The 15,336-nt window shown below is 49.6% G+C and overlaps 1 protein-coding gene across 1 annotated transcript in view; it reads left to right on the forward strand.

Moving 5' to 3' along the window:
• Nucleotides 1-15,336, forward strand: part of CDCP1 (CUB domain containing protein 1) — a 56,801-nt gene that overhangs the window by 36,857 nt on the left and 4,608 nt on the right. Inside the window, exons 5-8 of the mRNA XM_010862416.1 lie at nucleotides 7,191-7,412; nucleotides 8,390-8,770; nucleotides 10,598-10,963; nucleotides 13,720-13,807. Of these exons, the coding sequence (XP_010860718.1) occupies nucleotides 7,191-7,412; nucleotides 8,390-8,770; nucleotides 10,598-10,963; nucleotides 13,720-13,807 (1,057 nt within the window). The remainder of the gene's footprint in view (nucleotides 1-7,190; nucleotides 7,413-8,389; nucleotides 8,771-10,597; nucleotides 10,964-13,719; nucleotides 13,808-15,336) is intronic.

Raw genomic sequence — 15,336 nt, forward strand, 5'->3', positions numbered from 1 at the left:
CCCTCCAGTGAATCAGGACGTCACCAGCACTGTGAGCAGTGCTAATAACACTTTTATTGGCTGAATGCCCCATACCATGGGCACACTCTGCATGCCAAGTCCTGCCCTAGGTACACCACTCACGTGGTCCCAACTAATCCTTACTATAGTCTTGTAAGGGAGACAGGGGTTGTCTTCATTTGTTTTTGGAAATTGTTTGTGTATTTTTGACTGCGTGGGTCTTCATTGCTGCAAGCGGGCTGTCCCTCAGTTCCAGTGAGTGGGGGCTACCCTCCGTTGTGGTACGCGGGCTTCTCGCTGTGAGGGCTTCTCCTGTTGCGGAGCGTGGGCTCCAGGCGCATGGGCTTCTCGCTGTGAGGCTTCTCTGGTTGCGGAGCATGGGCTCCAGGCACACGGGCTTCAGTAGTTGCACACGAGTAGTGACGCACAAGCTCTTCCCAGAAGAGGGGTCGAACCTGTGTCCCTTGCATTGGCAGACAGATTCTTACCTGCTTTACCTGCAGGGAAGTCCCAAGAGTTATCTTCATTTATTGATGACAAACCAGAAGGTTCAGGGAGGATGACACTAGCCCAACATCACACAGCTTGCCAGGAGCAGAGCAAGCTCAGAACCTGCGGCCTGTGCTTCTGGACCACACAGAACCCCAGGTTCTGTGACAGTGAGGTTGTCTTCATTTGTTTTTTGAAATTATTTGTGTATTTTTGACTGTATTGTGTATTTTTGACAAACGTGTATTCCACACACATTTGCTGAGATGCCGTGAACCTTGAGAAGGGTTGTCAGGGCCGAAACTACAGCGAGGTGACGTGCCCAGGGCACAGCATTGGAGGAGGCCCCAGCTCCCATGCGCACACTCCTACAGACCCCCTACCCTTGGATCAGTATGAGGTCGGCCCCTGACAGCAAGCACCTCCTTAATGCTTGCTCCCTGGGTTCCCTTGCCTCAAAGGAGGGGAGTCGCATGGATATTGAGGAAAAGGTACTGGATGAGTTCAGAGGGGCTCTTCCCCGGGGTTGTCTATGAGCTGGAGTCTGTGAGTTGTGATGTGTGGCCTTGAACCAGGACCTCTGTGACATGTGCTAAGGATGGATCCTGCCCACAGGCTGCTTCTCATCCTTATCTTTATCAGTATTTGCTTTGGAAAGTAGGCAGAAACAGGCAGAGAATCAGGCAGAGAAAACAAGTGGGAGTGTGGACTGGCAGGCCTGGTAAATATCTGCCGCTCACTTGGAGCCCGGCTCCTGGAGAAGCCTCAGTTCCATCATATCTTGGCCCGAGATTCCTTCTAATTCACAAGAACCGTGTACAAGGCATAACGTTATATATACATGTATGTGTCCATTGATGAGTCCACTGTCATCAGTGTTAGCAGAATGTTGAAAACAGCCATCGGAGGGATCAGAAATGGACTGGGTTTGAGTTGTAGAAGACGAAGGGATTTGTTTACCATCTTGGTCATAGTGAAGTGCTGCTGCTGAATTCTGCTTCCTGTAACATCGGCTGGGTTGAAAGCTACATCTGATCAAATTGTTAAGCATGCTATTACCAGCATCAAGAAGGATACAGCTTTAGTTTTGAGGCAAATAGTGGTGAACTGCAATTTAGATGTGTTTAGCAGCGTCAAGGCTTTACATCAAGCAGGGTTTGCCTTTTTCTAGACTACTGAGTGAACCTGGCTGGCAGAAGCATCTTTTTTATTAGATTCAATTACTTTTGGTTGTGCTGGGTCCTCATTGCTTTGGGCGGGCTTTTCTGTAGTTGCGGTGAGCGGGGGCTACTCCTCGTTGCGGTGCGTGGGCTTCTCACTGCGGTGGCGTGTTTTGGAGCACGGGCTCTAGGGCACGCAGGCTTCAGGAGTTGTGGCTCCTGGGCCCTGGAGCACAAGCTTAGTAGTTGTGGCTCATGGATTTAGTTGCCCTGCGGTATATGGGATCTTCCCAGACCCAGAATCACACCCGTGTCACCTCCGTTGGCAGATGAACTCTTACCCACTGTACTATCAGGGCTGTCCAGCAGAAGTATCTTTAGAGATAAAATTAGTCGAGGCTGGGTGCCCTGAGAGCTCTGAGTCTCTGGACATCTCCGTCTTTGAAACCCAGCATGGACCCTAAATTTCAGGACATTGTGCAAGGCAGCGAGCCCTCTGCACTCACACGTTTGTCAGGCTCTATAAATATGTGTGGACAGCTTGTCTTGCAGGCAGCATAGGCCGGCAGTCAAGGGCACTCCCTCTGGAGTTGGCCTCCGAGAAGTTAAAATCCTGGCTCCCCTACTCACTGTGTGAGCCCAGGCAAGTCACTTCACTCCTGTGTGACTCAGTTCATCTTCCGGTGGCGCCAATAGGCCTGCCCTCGTAAGGGTGCTGTGAAAATGCAATGAGGGGGCACTGCCTGGCAGGTCGTAAGCACTGTCTGAATGTTATCCTGCCAGGTGCCAGGTCAGGGAAGGGAGGCAGCGTCAAACAAGACACAGCACTTGTCCTTAGAGGTTAGCTGGCAATCCAGAAGGCACACGAGATTTGTAGGGTGCTGGTGGTCCCCTCCCAGAGGAGTTTCTTCTATTTTCATGTCTTGTTGGTTTTATTTTAATAATTGCAGTCTTTGTGCCCTGTTGGTGTGACATGTGGTCACCGTGTGGGTGGCCGTTTCTCCACAGGCTCCTCTGGGGCTGCAGTGGATCGCTGTAGGGGCCCAGGACCCCAGTACGCTGTGCATCACTGGGACGGGCGGAGGTCTTCAGGGCCGGGTCTCCTGGTTCTGCTCCAGCCGATTCTGTCTGTCATTTTCATGCCCTCTCAGCGTCAGCTGGTGGTAACAAATGCCGTTGGTCTTGTTTCTCCCTTTCTTGCACAGATGATAGAAGTTTCAGAGGAAATTTTGGCTGGCATCTCTACCCACTTGGCTGTCTTCCCCACCTTGGCACTGTCTCTGCACTTGTATTGGCAGAGGGGTCATCATCTCCATCCTTTCCTGAGTGCTGGTGGTCAGCTATTCCCGGCTTGTGGTTGGCTGTTCGGTGCTAGGAGCTGGTTGTTCCACACTTGTGGCTGTTCTGTACCCACGGTTGGCCAGTTCATATCTGTGTTAAACTCTTATGGATTGCCAGTAACTTCAGCCATGCTGCGCCTCCCACTGTGTCTGTGCTGGGGTTCCTGATCTCCCTACATATACCTTCTCCTAGGCAATGAAGAGGGCCTCCCCGGTGGCACAGTGGTAAAGAATCTGCCTGCCAGTGCAGGAGACCCAAGAGACACAAGTTTGATCCCTGGGTCAGGAAGATCCCTGGGTCAGAAAGATCCCCTGCATCAGGGCATGGCAACCCACTCCAGTATTCTTGCCTGGAGAATCCCGTGGACAGAGGATCCTGGCGGGCTACAGTCCATGGGATGGCAAAAGTCGGACACAACCGAAGTGACTTAGCACACTCGCATGCTAACTTAGGAGCAGTCAGATGGAAGAGATGCATGGGTATGTGGGAAGGAGGGCAGGGCTTCCAGGCCGTCTCCCCAAATCTCCACGTGTTCACCCACCTGGAAGCCCCTCAGAAGCAGTTTCAGGGGCATGTAACGGGATTCAGAGCAGGGAGCATCCCTCAAGCTTGGGGGGCGGGGTACCAAGAGGAGACTCGTGACAGAGCCTGGCCCCTCTCAAGCTGCCTGAGGCCCCACACAGGACGTGCCCCTCGTGGCCACAGGAAAGAAACACATATGTGCTGTTTATGCTCTTTGCTTTTTTTTTAATTTACTTTTTTTGGCTGCGCCTGGCGGCCTGTGGAATCTTAGTTTCCCGACCAGGGATTGAACCTGCACCTCTGCACTGAAAGCAGGGGGTCTTCACCATCAGACCACCAGGGAAGTCCCTCTGCTCTTTCTTAATTTTGGAGATGAGAAAAAAGCTAGAGGTTTTGGGTGAGAGGGACTTCAAGAGCCTTGACCTTGCTTTGTCCCAGCAGAAGGAAGCAAATGCTCAGACCACCACACCAGGAGCCCCCATGAGAGTGGTTTGCACTCAGCACACACCATGTCCCAATCATCCATCTGATCATCCATCTGTCCATGTCTGGGTCCTGCTAAACACCCCATCAGGCATCTTGTCTTATTTCTCTATCTTCCCACTCTCAGCAGTATCCAGCACATTCCAGGCCCTCCGTAAACCCTGCTTCACTACTCTCAGGAGGCCCCCTCTTATCCAAAGTGGTTCAGACTCAGAGCACTTTGGTGCTCCAAAAGCACCACGCCTCAAAAGGGGCAAGGGTGGCATACAGTGGCGGCACCAAGAGCGCAGCTGCGGAGAACTCGGACAAGGGCAAGAGAAGTAGAACCAGAGCAGAGGCAGAGCTGGGAGGCCTTCTCAGGCCACACAGGGCGGCTGTCACAGCCCCCTTGCAAAGGCAGAGCCTCGGCAAGGGCAGAGGCAGCTGTCAGAGGCACCCAGACCCTTATCATCATCCATCCGGTAGGACCTGACTACAGTCGGCTCAGAGTGCCAAAAAAAAAAACCCAACTTAATGAATATGGACAGCAGGAAGGTACTACATTGAGCCTGACCGCCCCCCAAGCCCTTTTCTCAACCTCTGTACTTTGCTGAAAATATCAACTAGGCTCACACTAGACCCAGACGGCTCCTGTAGAGATTATCTGTCCATGGCTTGACCACAAGCACCCTGTGTCTTAAGACAGTAATGTACAACCTGCCCTGGACTCGAGGAATGACTGATCTAGCCAGCTGTGACCAGATGTGTGAGGACAGATAGCCTACATTGCCCAAAACCTGCAGCTTAACCATGTCTGAGATTGTCAGAGAGCTTGATTCATAATTATCTCCACCGAGCACCAACTCAACGGACATGAATTTGAACAAACTCTGGGAGATAGTGAAGGACAGGGGAGCCTGGCAGGCTACAGTCCATGGGGTCACAAAGAGCTGGACACGACTGAGCAACTAACATTTCCTACCTTCTGGAAGATACATTTACTTGCTCAGAAAATACCAACAGACTAAGTGTATCTTCAAGCCCTGTGGGTTTCCAAGTTATCATGATTCAAATAAGGTAAAGGGACGTGAGTTTCCAGCATTGTGTATCACATGCTTCCAGTGACCCATCTGGGTAAACGCTGGTTGCGGAAGCAGTTACACTGCTTCTTTTTCAGCTTTCGTAACCACCAGAAGCCACCTGGAGCCCTTAACTAAATGTTGGCTTTGTTTGTATTTTTTGTTGGGTAACTCGTGCTCTAAAAATCCAAACATCACAGACAAAGCTAAAATCTCCTTGACAATCTGTATTGTCCCTACTTCCAGGCTCCCCTCCCAGGGTAACCACAGTTATGTGTGTGCTTAGTCGCTCAGTCGTGTCCAACTCTTTGTGACCCCATGGACTGTAGCCCGCCAGCCTCCTCTGTCCGTGGAATTCTCCAGGCAAGAATACTGGCATGGGTTGCCATGTCGTCCTCCAGGGCATCCTCCCAACCCAGGGATGGGACCCAGGTCTCCTGCATTGCAGGCAGATTCTTTACCATCTGAGTCATCGGGGAGGCCCATAACCACAATTATGAATTTGTTATATTCCTCGCCAAATTTTTTTCTCTTCATTTAAATATTAAATGCAAATGTATGTACATGTAGAAACAGCTATTTCACTTTACATAGAGATTTTACAATCAAATAATGTCACAGTCTAAATATGGTTCTACAGCTTGCTATTTTGCCTCATACAACATCTTCTTAACTGCTGTGTAATATTCCCTTCATGCGTTTCATGGTCTGTTTAACTATTCCAGTATTATTCTGCTAACTATCGCTGGTGTACAAATGTGGGCATATATCCCCATACACTGCTGGAGTTATAGGGCTGAAGAGCTTTTATTTTTATCCTATGCTTTTTTTTTTGACTGCACCATGTAGTCTTAGTTGCGGTATGTGGGATCTTTGCTGACACGTGCAGCATCTTTAGTTACAGCACGTGGGATCTTGTTGCCTGACCAGGGATTGAACCCAGGCCCCCTGCATTAGGAGCCTGGAGTCTTAACCACTGGACCACCAGGGAAGTCCCACTGTATTTGATTTTAATTTGCTTTTCTCTAATTACAAGCAGTATTACAAGCAATACTAAGAACCCTTCAATGGCAACTCACTCCAGTGTTCTTGCCTGGAGAATCCCATGGACAGAAGAGCCTGGCAGGCTACAGTCCATGGGGTTACAACAGTCAGACGCGACTTAGAGACTAACCCACCAGAGAAAGACTACCCTCGATTCGGCAGCAAGTGACAACTGTCCTTAAGATTTCTTTTTTTTTTTCCCCCTGATAGAAAAAGAAAACACTTGGAAAATGAAAATAATAAATTTTCTATTCAAATGTAAAAAAAAAAAAAAAAAGAACCCTTCACATTTTGGATATTTGGACATTTATATTTCCTGTACTGTGAACTCCTCAGTCATTCTGTTACAAATATTTTCTCCCAGTGTGTGCGTTGTCCTTCAGACATTGTTTTTGGTACCTCAACCAGAGAGACATTTTTATCTTTTTTTTGCTTTTATAATTTGTGTTTATTCCACATTTAAAAAGATAATCTCTTTGTTTTTATTTTGGTGACTGCTCTGAGGCACCAGTGTAACATTCCTCTTTTACTCATGGGAGACACCATTCTCTTGGCCCAGCCTATGAAGTAGTTCATCTTTTTGTCGCTTATTTGAAATGTAGCATTTATTAGAGACTATATCTGTGATTCCATCCTGTCTATGAATCCTGTCTCCCTGCACTAATACCAACGGTTGTTAATTACTATTCATAGTAGCAGAATATTTAAATAGGTGATGCTACATCCCACTTGGTTGACTAAGATTTAATGAATATTTTTAAAGATTAGTGAGTATGAAAACTGTATACTAAAGTAGATATATCTGTACAAAATAATAAAGTAAAAGCTGAATATACATTTTTACATACACTGTAATATGCATGAACAAGGACTAAAATGAATTTGAAGAAATGAAGTGCTTCCATGAGAGGGGTAGAAATGCAATCCTGCTCATTTTCTTTTTAAATTTTGTTTCAAGCTATCATAATGTTCTCTTACTAATAAACAAACTTCCCAGCATTCCCCAGCCATGAGAGGTTCTGTGCTCATTTTTGCCTCCACGTGAGGTTGGTCCTGACCGTTCTTCAGGCCTGTTTTGTACTTGTGGTTCCAGATAAAACCTACGTGGTTGACTTGAGTAAGGAGCGAACCATGTCGCTGTCCATCGAGCCACGGCCCAACAAACTGAAACGCGAGTTTGTCCCCAGCTGCTTCGTGTGCTTGAACTCTCGGACCTGCAGCACCAACCTCACCCTGACAGCTGGCTCCAAACACACTATCTCCTTCCTCTGTGATGATCTCACACGCCTGTGGATCAACGCCGAGAAAACCATAAGTACGATCCTGCCCTGTCTCAGTGGGGTCCGCTGGGTGGGTTGTAAATAATCTGATCACCAGCAGGGCAGGGTGAGCAAGGGCAACCGGCAAGCACAGAGTGAGGTAGAGACACAGCTCCTTTTAGGACCAGCAGCCTCAGTGGGGACATGCTTCCTTCAGAAGCAGGTAGCGTCCCCCATGTCCATGCTCACGTCTCCTCTGCCCAGCCTCCAGTCTCCCTCTTTTGAAGTCCTTGTAGCCTTCCCTAACCTCCCCCATGCACACCCCCTGCTTCCATTCTCACTGCCTGCTTTTCTTCTCTTGCATAAGAGCAAGTCTTGAGGTCAAAGACTTTGGCTTCTTCCATTTTTTTTAACCCCTTTAGTTACTAGCCATGCCAGACGAGTGCTCGTCACGTAAGAAATGTTCCGTCAGTGGAGAGCAGCAAAGCCAAGAGGCACCTCCTCCTGGCGACCATCATCTCTCACATGGATGCTCTTAGGGTCTCCACCGAGGCATTAGCTGGGTCCAGGAGAGGTGAAGCAGCTAGCCCGAGGCCACCCTGATAGGAAGCAGCAGAGCTGAGACGCCAGCTGAGATCTCCCCAGCTCCACTCTGCTCTAATCACTAAGCAGAACTGCTTCCCCACAGGCAGGGACGCTGAGCAGTAGGGCTGGGTGCAGGAAAAATACCTACACTTGGCCCATGTGGCACTTGGCGTCTAAGATATAGGTTGTCTTAGAGATGAGAACTGGCAGCAAACAAGAAGAGAAATTTTCAACCCTGACTCCTCCCCCGAAGGTGGTCTGCCAGTTTAGTGGAGAGTAAGAAAGCGAGAGCAGGGGGTGAGCTGGGAAAGGAGCACCAGGGAGGCAGGAATGAAGGAAGAGGAGAGACCAAAGGGAAAAGCGAGAAAGCCTCGGGCTAACTTGAGAGCTGGAGAGGATGCGCTGCCGGTCTCCTCCCAGCTGAGCACCACCTGCCCCTCTTTCACAGGCTGCTTGGACCACCGGTACTGCCACCGGATGCGCTACTCGCTCCAGCTGCCACAGTCCGTCTTCCAGCTGCCCGTGCAGCTGCACGACTTCACCTGGAAGCTCCTGGTGCCCAAGGACAGGCTGAGCCTGGCGCTGGTGCCGGCCCAGAAGCTGCAGCAGCACACGCACGAGAGAGTCTGCAACACCAGCTTCAGCTACCTGGTGGCCAGTGCCGTGCCAGGCCAGAACCTTTACTTCGGCTCCTTCTGCTCTGGAGGGTCCATCGAGCAGATCCAGGTGAAGGAGAACATCTCGGTGACCCTCCGCACCTTTGCCCCCAACTTCCAACAAGACAGCGCTAAGCAGGACCTGACTGTGTCCTTTATCCCCCACTTCAAAGGTAAGGGTGTCTTTCACTCTCTCCCCATCTCCATGCCCCCTTAGCCGTTCTCGTTGGAGAACTCATTTTGCTTTTGTGATCGACTTAATTGTCGATTTGAAGAGAAAGGGGTACCTGAGTGGGCTATTCCTCTCGCAAGATGAGGAATCCTAATCCTGACTTTACCATTAGGCTAGTGTAGACAATTCCAGGAGTTAGAAATAAGTCTCTGACATCACTCTCTGACAACAGGAGGTGATGGTTGGTAGGCAGCGGAACAAATAATCAGGTCTCGAGCCTTTTTTGGAAGCAGGCAGGGCATAAATGAGAACTAACCATAGTCTCAAGTCCTGGATTCTTGAGGTGGTAACATAAAAATCCTTATGCAGACATGCTTATGATTCTGCTTTGACAATTCAGAATGTGGTTCAGAGGACACAGAGGAAGGAATATGGAGAGAGAGATGAATCTTTGGAGCATTTTCTTGCATGGGGGAGCAGAACCCTCCTGGGGGGCCGGTGTATGATCTTCTCAGGCAGTAAATGAGGTTTAAATCAGTCACAATGGATGAATTCTATATTGCTGATTTTGAAATTCATGGTCACCATTACAAAGTTTTTAGTTCATTTTTAATTTGACCGAGAGTTTAATTCAAGGTTTACTCCATAGTTTTGTTCTCAGAGCCATGAGTGGGAGGGAGATGAATCTTTGGCCGGTGAGATCAAGGTCAGTCCAGGCTGTCTGGTGTCTTCTAGGTTACCAGTGAAACTCCTTCTGGGGAGTCTTTGAAAATAAGACACACCATCCTCAGTGTGGAGGGTTGGGGTTTTATCTTACCCGAAGGTAAGGAGTGGATTAGAGACCCTTTCAGCTTTGCCATTCTAGAATTCCTCCCAGAACCTGAAGTTTTCTAAATCTCCAAAATAGAAATCAGTATATTCCAGTCCCACCACGGTGCAGAGCATTAGATGAATGTTAGCTCCGTTGAGGGCATATTTCTTTCTTTCCATTTTTAACTTTTCTGGCCGTGCCAAGTGGCATGTGGGATTTTAGTTCCCCAACCAGGAATCAAACCTTTGTCCTTTGCATTGGAAGGCGATTCTTAACCACTTGACCACCAGGCAAGTCCTGCGGGCATTTCTGAAAAGAACCTGAGATAACCACCAGTTTGGCAAACTGGCCTGTTTTATGTTTGGTTGGTTTTTTCAAAAGGCCTGAGAACCTCCTTGAAGACTATTCTTTTGACCAATATGGTAGCCACAGACCACAGGTGGCAGTTTACATTTAAATCAATAGTAAATGAAATTAAAAATTCAGTTCCTCAGTCACACCAAGTACTTTCCAAGTCTTGCAACAGACACCTGTGGCTGTGACCACTGTCCTGGCCGGTGCTGATCCAGAGCTTCTCCGTCATGGCGGGATGCTCTGTGGTCTGCTGTAACATCATCTCCTCCACCTTCCTGTTCTCTCCATCTTCTTTAAAAATAATTTATTTAATTTATGTTTGCTTGCACTGGGTCTTCGTTGCTGCCTGCCGGCTTTCTCTAGTTGTGACACGCAGGGGCTACTCTTTGGTACGGTGCTCGGGCTTCTCATTGTGGTGGCTTCTCTTGTTGCGGAGCACAGGCTACGGAAGCTCGGGCTTCAGTCGTTGCAGCACATGGGTTCAGGAGCGTAGAGCTTAGTCACTCTGAGTCACGTGGAGTCTTCCCCGGCCAGGGATAGAACCCGTGTCCCTTGCTTTGGCAGGCAGATTCTTGTCCACTGTAGCCCCAAGGAAGCCCCGCGTTCTCTCCATCGTGATTGAGTGAAACAACATCTGAGTGGATTCTCTTCCCTTTCCTGCAGAAGAAAGTGTCTTCACAGTGACCCCAGACACGAAAAACAAGGTCTACCTGCGGACCCCTAACTGGGACCGGGGCCTGCCGTCCCTCGCCTCGGTGTCCTGGAACATCAGTGTGCCCCGCAACCAGGTGGCTTGCCTGACCTTCCTCAAAGAGCGAACAGGTGTGGTCTGCCAAACCGGGCGTGCATTCATGATCATCCAAGAGCAGCGGGCCCACGCTGAGGAGATCTTCAGCCTGGAGGAGGAGGTGCTGCCCAAGCCAAGCTTCCGCTATCACAGCTTCTGGGTCAACATCTCCAACTGCAGCCCCATGAGTGGGAAGCAGCTAGACCTGCTTTTCTGGGTCTCGCTTACCCCAAGGACCACGGGTAAGGTCTTTTGGGAGTGGTGGTGGACAGCAAATTGTTGGCTTAAGAGTCGGGAGCAAGCCTGGAAGGCAAGTCAGAAAGCATGGATTTCAGCCCTGGCTGTCCATGTATCAGTTAGCTATTGAATCAGTAATTCTGAATAACAAACCACTCCAGAATGCAGTGGTTTAAAAACAGCCGTTTGTAATTTCTCACATGTTGGCTGGGCATTTCTGGTCTGAGCTGGGCTTATCGGATTCATTCACTCAAGCCCCTGTGGGCAGCTGTAGGTGGGCTAGAGAACTTTGTCAGTCTTGACCAAACACTCTCACATTCTGGGGCCCAGACAAGATCAGCAGGGACAATTGGGATTCCTTGGCTCTACTCCACGTGGATTCTTACCCTCTAACCCAGGCCCCTTCTCATGGCAAAGCCAGAGAGATCCAAGAGAGGCTGGGGGAAGCATGCTAGGTCACCTGATGCTTAAGATTAGAAACTCATACCCCATCCCTGTGACAGCATTGGTTTGGTCAACTCAGATTCAAGGGGAGGACAGGTAGGCTCCCCCTCTTGGTGGGAGGAGCTGCAAAATCACACAGTAAAGGACATGGTTTGAAGAGGGGGGAGAAATGGGCATTTTTTGTAGTCAATCTACTACTGACCTCTTTCTGACATAGAGGAAGTCTCTTTTGCCCTCTGATCTTCCTCATCTTCCTTCTGTAGAGAATAGATGACTGTAACTACCCTGTAAAATTTTCACTGGGCATTGAGAGTTGGTGACTCAGATGTGAGAACCTGAAAAGTGGGACACGGACGCATGGCACTGGCACTTTTTATTTAGTCCAGTGAAGCATCAGAATCCCTGAAGGCCCTTGGTCGTGAGCCATGATGAGGATTTTGCTTTTATGCCCAGGGTAGCAGCATCCACTGGAGGGTTTCAGGTAGTCTGTGCTGGGGCCATGTTTGCACTGGATTCCAAGATAGTCACAGAGCATCCCAGTGTTGGAACCATGGAGATTTGTTCCCTGACCCCTTCTCTTTTTGATGGTCAGAAAGACTGTGTGTCCATCCAGGTGGATAGATTGTGACCACCCAGGCCACACAGGTGGTCAGCAGCAGGAGCATCGACAGGGACCGGAAACCACATGTGAAAAGCTCGCCCACGCTCAGATTAGCTCCTGGGTTTTTTCCTTCTCTTCCATTCATTTTCTGTCATTTATGTCTAGTCCTGTTTTTCTCTCAGTCTCACCTTTTGTTTTCTTGTTGAGCCAGCCAGAAAGTCTAAATCCCAGTTTGGTGCAGGGCTCTCTCTCTGACTGCTTTTCCTTTTCCTTTGTACAACTGCAGGAGAAGGACAGCACACATGAGACAACCCTCTCCTAACTCCTTCTCCTCTGACTTTTGACTCCCTGCTTTCTTCTACACTCTTCTCTCCTCCAACTCGGGCAGTGGCGATTGGGGGAGCACAGCTGGGATAGGCCAGGAGTAGCCTTTGGAGTAGATCTGGTAGGTCTCCCAGTTCACTGTGTAACAAACTACCCCAAGATTTAATGGCTTAGATGGTCACCATTTTTTTATGCCCACACTCCATGGGTCAGGAGGACTTCCCAGGTGGCACTACTGGTAAAGAATCCATCTTCCAATGCAGGAGAAGTAAGAGACACGGGTTCCGTCTCTGGGTCTGGAAAATACCCCAGAGGAGGGCATAGCAGCCCACTCCAGTACTCTTGCCTGGGAAATCCCATGGACAGAGGAGCCTGGCGGGCTACAGTCCATAAGGTCACAAAGGGTCAGACATGACTGAAGCGACTCAGCATGCACGCATGCAGGCATGGGTCAGGAATTCAGACAGGGTACAGCAAAGGGTCAGACATGACTGAAGCGACTCAGCATGCACGCATGCAGGCATGGGTCAGGAATTCAGACAGGGTACAGCAAAGGGTCAGACATGACTGAAGCGACTCAGCATGCACGCATGCAGGCATGGGTCAGGAATTCAGACAGGGTACAGCAAAGGGTCAGACATGACTGAAGCGACTCAGCATGCACGCATGCAGGCATGGGTCAGGAATTCAGACAGGGTACAGCAAAGGGTCAGACATGACTGAAGCGACTCAGCATGCACGCATGCAGGCATGGGTCAGGAATTCAGACAGGGTACAGCAAAGGGTCAGACATGACTGAAGCGACTCAGCATGCACGCATGCAGGCATGGGTCAGGAATTCAGACAGGGTACAGCAAAGGGTCAGACATGACTGAAGCAACTCAGCATGCACGCATGTAGGCATGGGTCAGGAATTCAGACAGGGTACAGCAGGTGGCTCATCTCTGTTCTAAGATATTGGGAGCCTCCGCCAGATGCCCTGAACAGCTGCGGGGGGTAGGCTGGGATGGTTCACCTTTGTTCACTTTCAAGGCTGGGCGGGACCCTTGGGTTTTGTTTTTTTTCTCCCTCCTGGAGTCTCAACATGGCCGCTTGAGCTTCCTCACAGCATGGTGGTCTCAGCATAATCAGACTTCTTACATGGTAGCTGGATTTTCCTCAGGAAACACAAGACGCTTGCACATTTCTAAAAGGTTAGGCGCATACCAGCTCAGCTCATATTCAAGAGGAGAGGAAGCAGATTTCCCTGAATGTGTGAGGAGTGGCATGTGCATTTGGGCAGGGAAGGAATGGATGGCGGCCATCTTTGAAGACTGTCTACTGAAGTTCGTCACCAGGCTAAACTAACCTCACATGTCTCCTCATCTCTCTCCCTTGTGTCTCTGCTCACAGACCTGACTGTCATCATCCTCACGGTGGTGGGAGGTGGCGCCTTACTGCTGTTTGCCCTCGGATTCATCATATGCTTCGTGAAAAAGAAGTAGGTGGAATTTCTCAAACTCTTCTCCTGAGCTGACACCTCCTCATATCACACAATCCAGAGCTGTCATTAATTATTGACTTTTTTTCCTTGCTTTCCGTTGACCGCCCCCCCTCGCCCTCCCCGCAAAGATCAATCTTAAATACTATTGCTAGGGGGGAATTCCCTGGAAGTCCAGCAGTTAGGATTCCGAGCTTTCCCTACCTCGGGCACAGGTTTGATCCCCGGTCAGGGAACTAAGATACCACAAGCTGTCTGGCATAGCCAAAAAAAAAAAGGAGCATAAACAGTAGTGCCAGATGTGAAGTATGCTTGGGGGTGGGGTTGGCGTAGAAACCCCCTACCTAGCAGGAAAAAAAAAAGAAAACACACATGTGGTGACATTGTAGCCTGCAGTGTTTAGGCAGCTGCCTCAGCACAAGCTCCCTGTGAATCATTTACTGTCTGCTCATTAGACTGCGGTCCTCATGGGGGTGATGCTGGCAGAAAAAGCTCACGTAAGCCCTGCCAGACCAGGCCTGTGAACCTGCTCCACCGTCACCTTGAGGTACACATGCACGCTGCCCAGCTTGTTCTCCTCCAGTTTTTTAAACAAACTGTCTGTTTATGCTTGTTTGTTGGCCTCCAGACGAGTACCAGAAAGCCAGCCCTGTGGGCAAGAGCGAGGAAGAGCCAGTTAACTGACTCAAGTCTCACCTTCCACCCCCTCGGGATGACAGCTTCTTTTTTATGAGAGGACAGGGTTGACCTTTTCAGAGGTTCACCTTAGTCCACGCTGCTACCAGATTTCATCAATTCTGCTCGTATTTCTGATTAAAGCCATGGGCGGAGGGGGCAGTGGGGGGTGCGTCTGTTTTCCTTAGCAAAAAAACTAAAAAAAAATTTTTTTTATTAACCGGGGCCATGAGCAAACAGTTGAAATTGCTGATCATCAGTGAGACTGTCTAGAAATGTCTCTGCTGATGAGGACGGGCTGGCAGGTCCAGGGGAGACGTCTTCTCGGTGAAATGGGATTGCACATGTCTTGCATGAGGGGAAAGGACTTCTTTTAATGACATATCATCGTAAGGTTTCTCTCAGGAAACTTTCCCGTCTGGGGTGCATGGTATGCTCAACCCAGATGGGAAAGTGTGTCATTAATACTGAGAGCCAGCTTCCTGCCCAGGAGGGAAATGGGCAGGGAGGGGAGGGACCTGCACTTGCCTCCATCCCTAAAGTGCCCCAGTCCGGGCCTGAGAATCCTCAGCCCCCTCCTTGCTGTGGGGGAGGCTACTGGCTGGCAGATTTACATAAGGCTCCTCCATCCCCAAGTTAGGGTGGGAGGGAATGAGGCTTCTGTAAGGGGGAAGAAGGGCAGACAGTGCCGTTGAACTTGTTCCTTAAGCATGTATTTCCTGGGACTTCCCTGGTGGTCCAGTGGCTAAGACTCCACGCTCCCAATGCAGGGGCCCTGGGTTCGATCCCTAGTCAGGGACCTAGATCCCACATGCCACAGTTAAAGATTCCGTCTGCTGCAATGAAGACCTGGC

This window comes from Bison bison, unplaced genomic scaffold (genome assembly GCF_000754665.1).
Source record: "Bison bison bison isolate TAMUID 2011002044 unplaced genomic scaffold, Bison_UMD1.0 scf7180017864482, whole genome shotgun sequence".
NCBI lineage: Eukaryota > Metazoa > Chordata > Mammalia > Artiodactyla > Bovidae > Bison > Bison bison.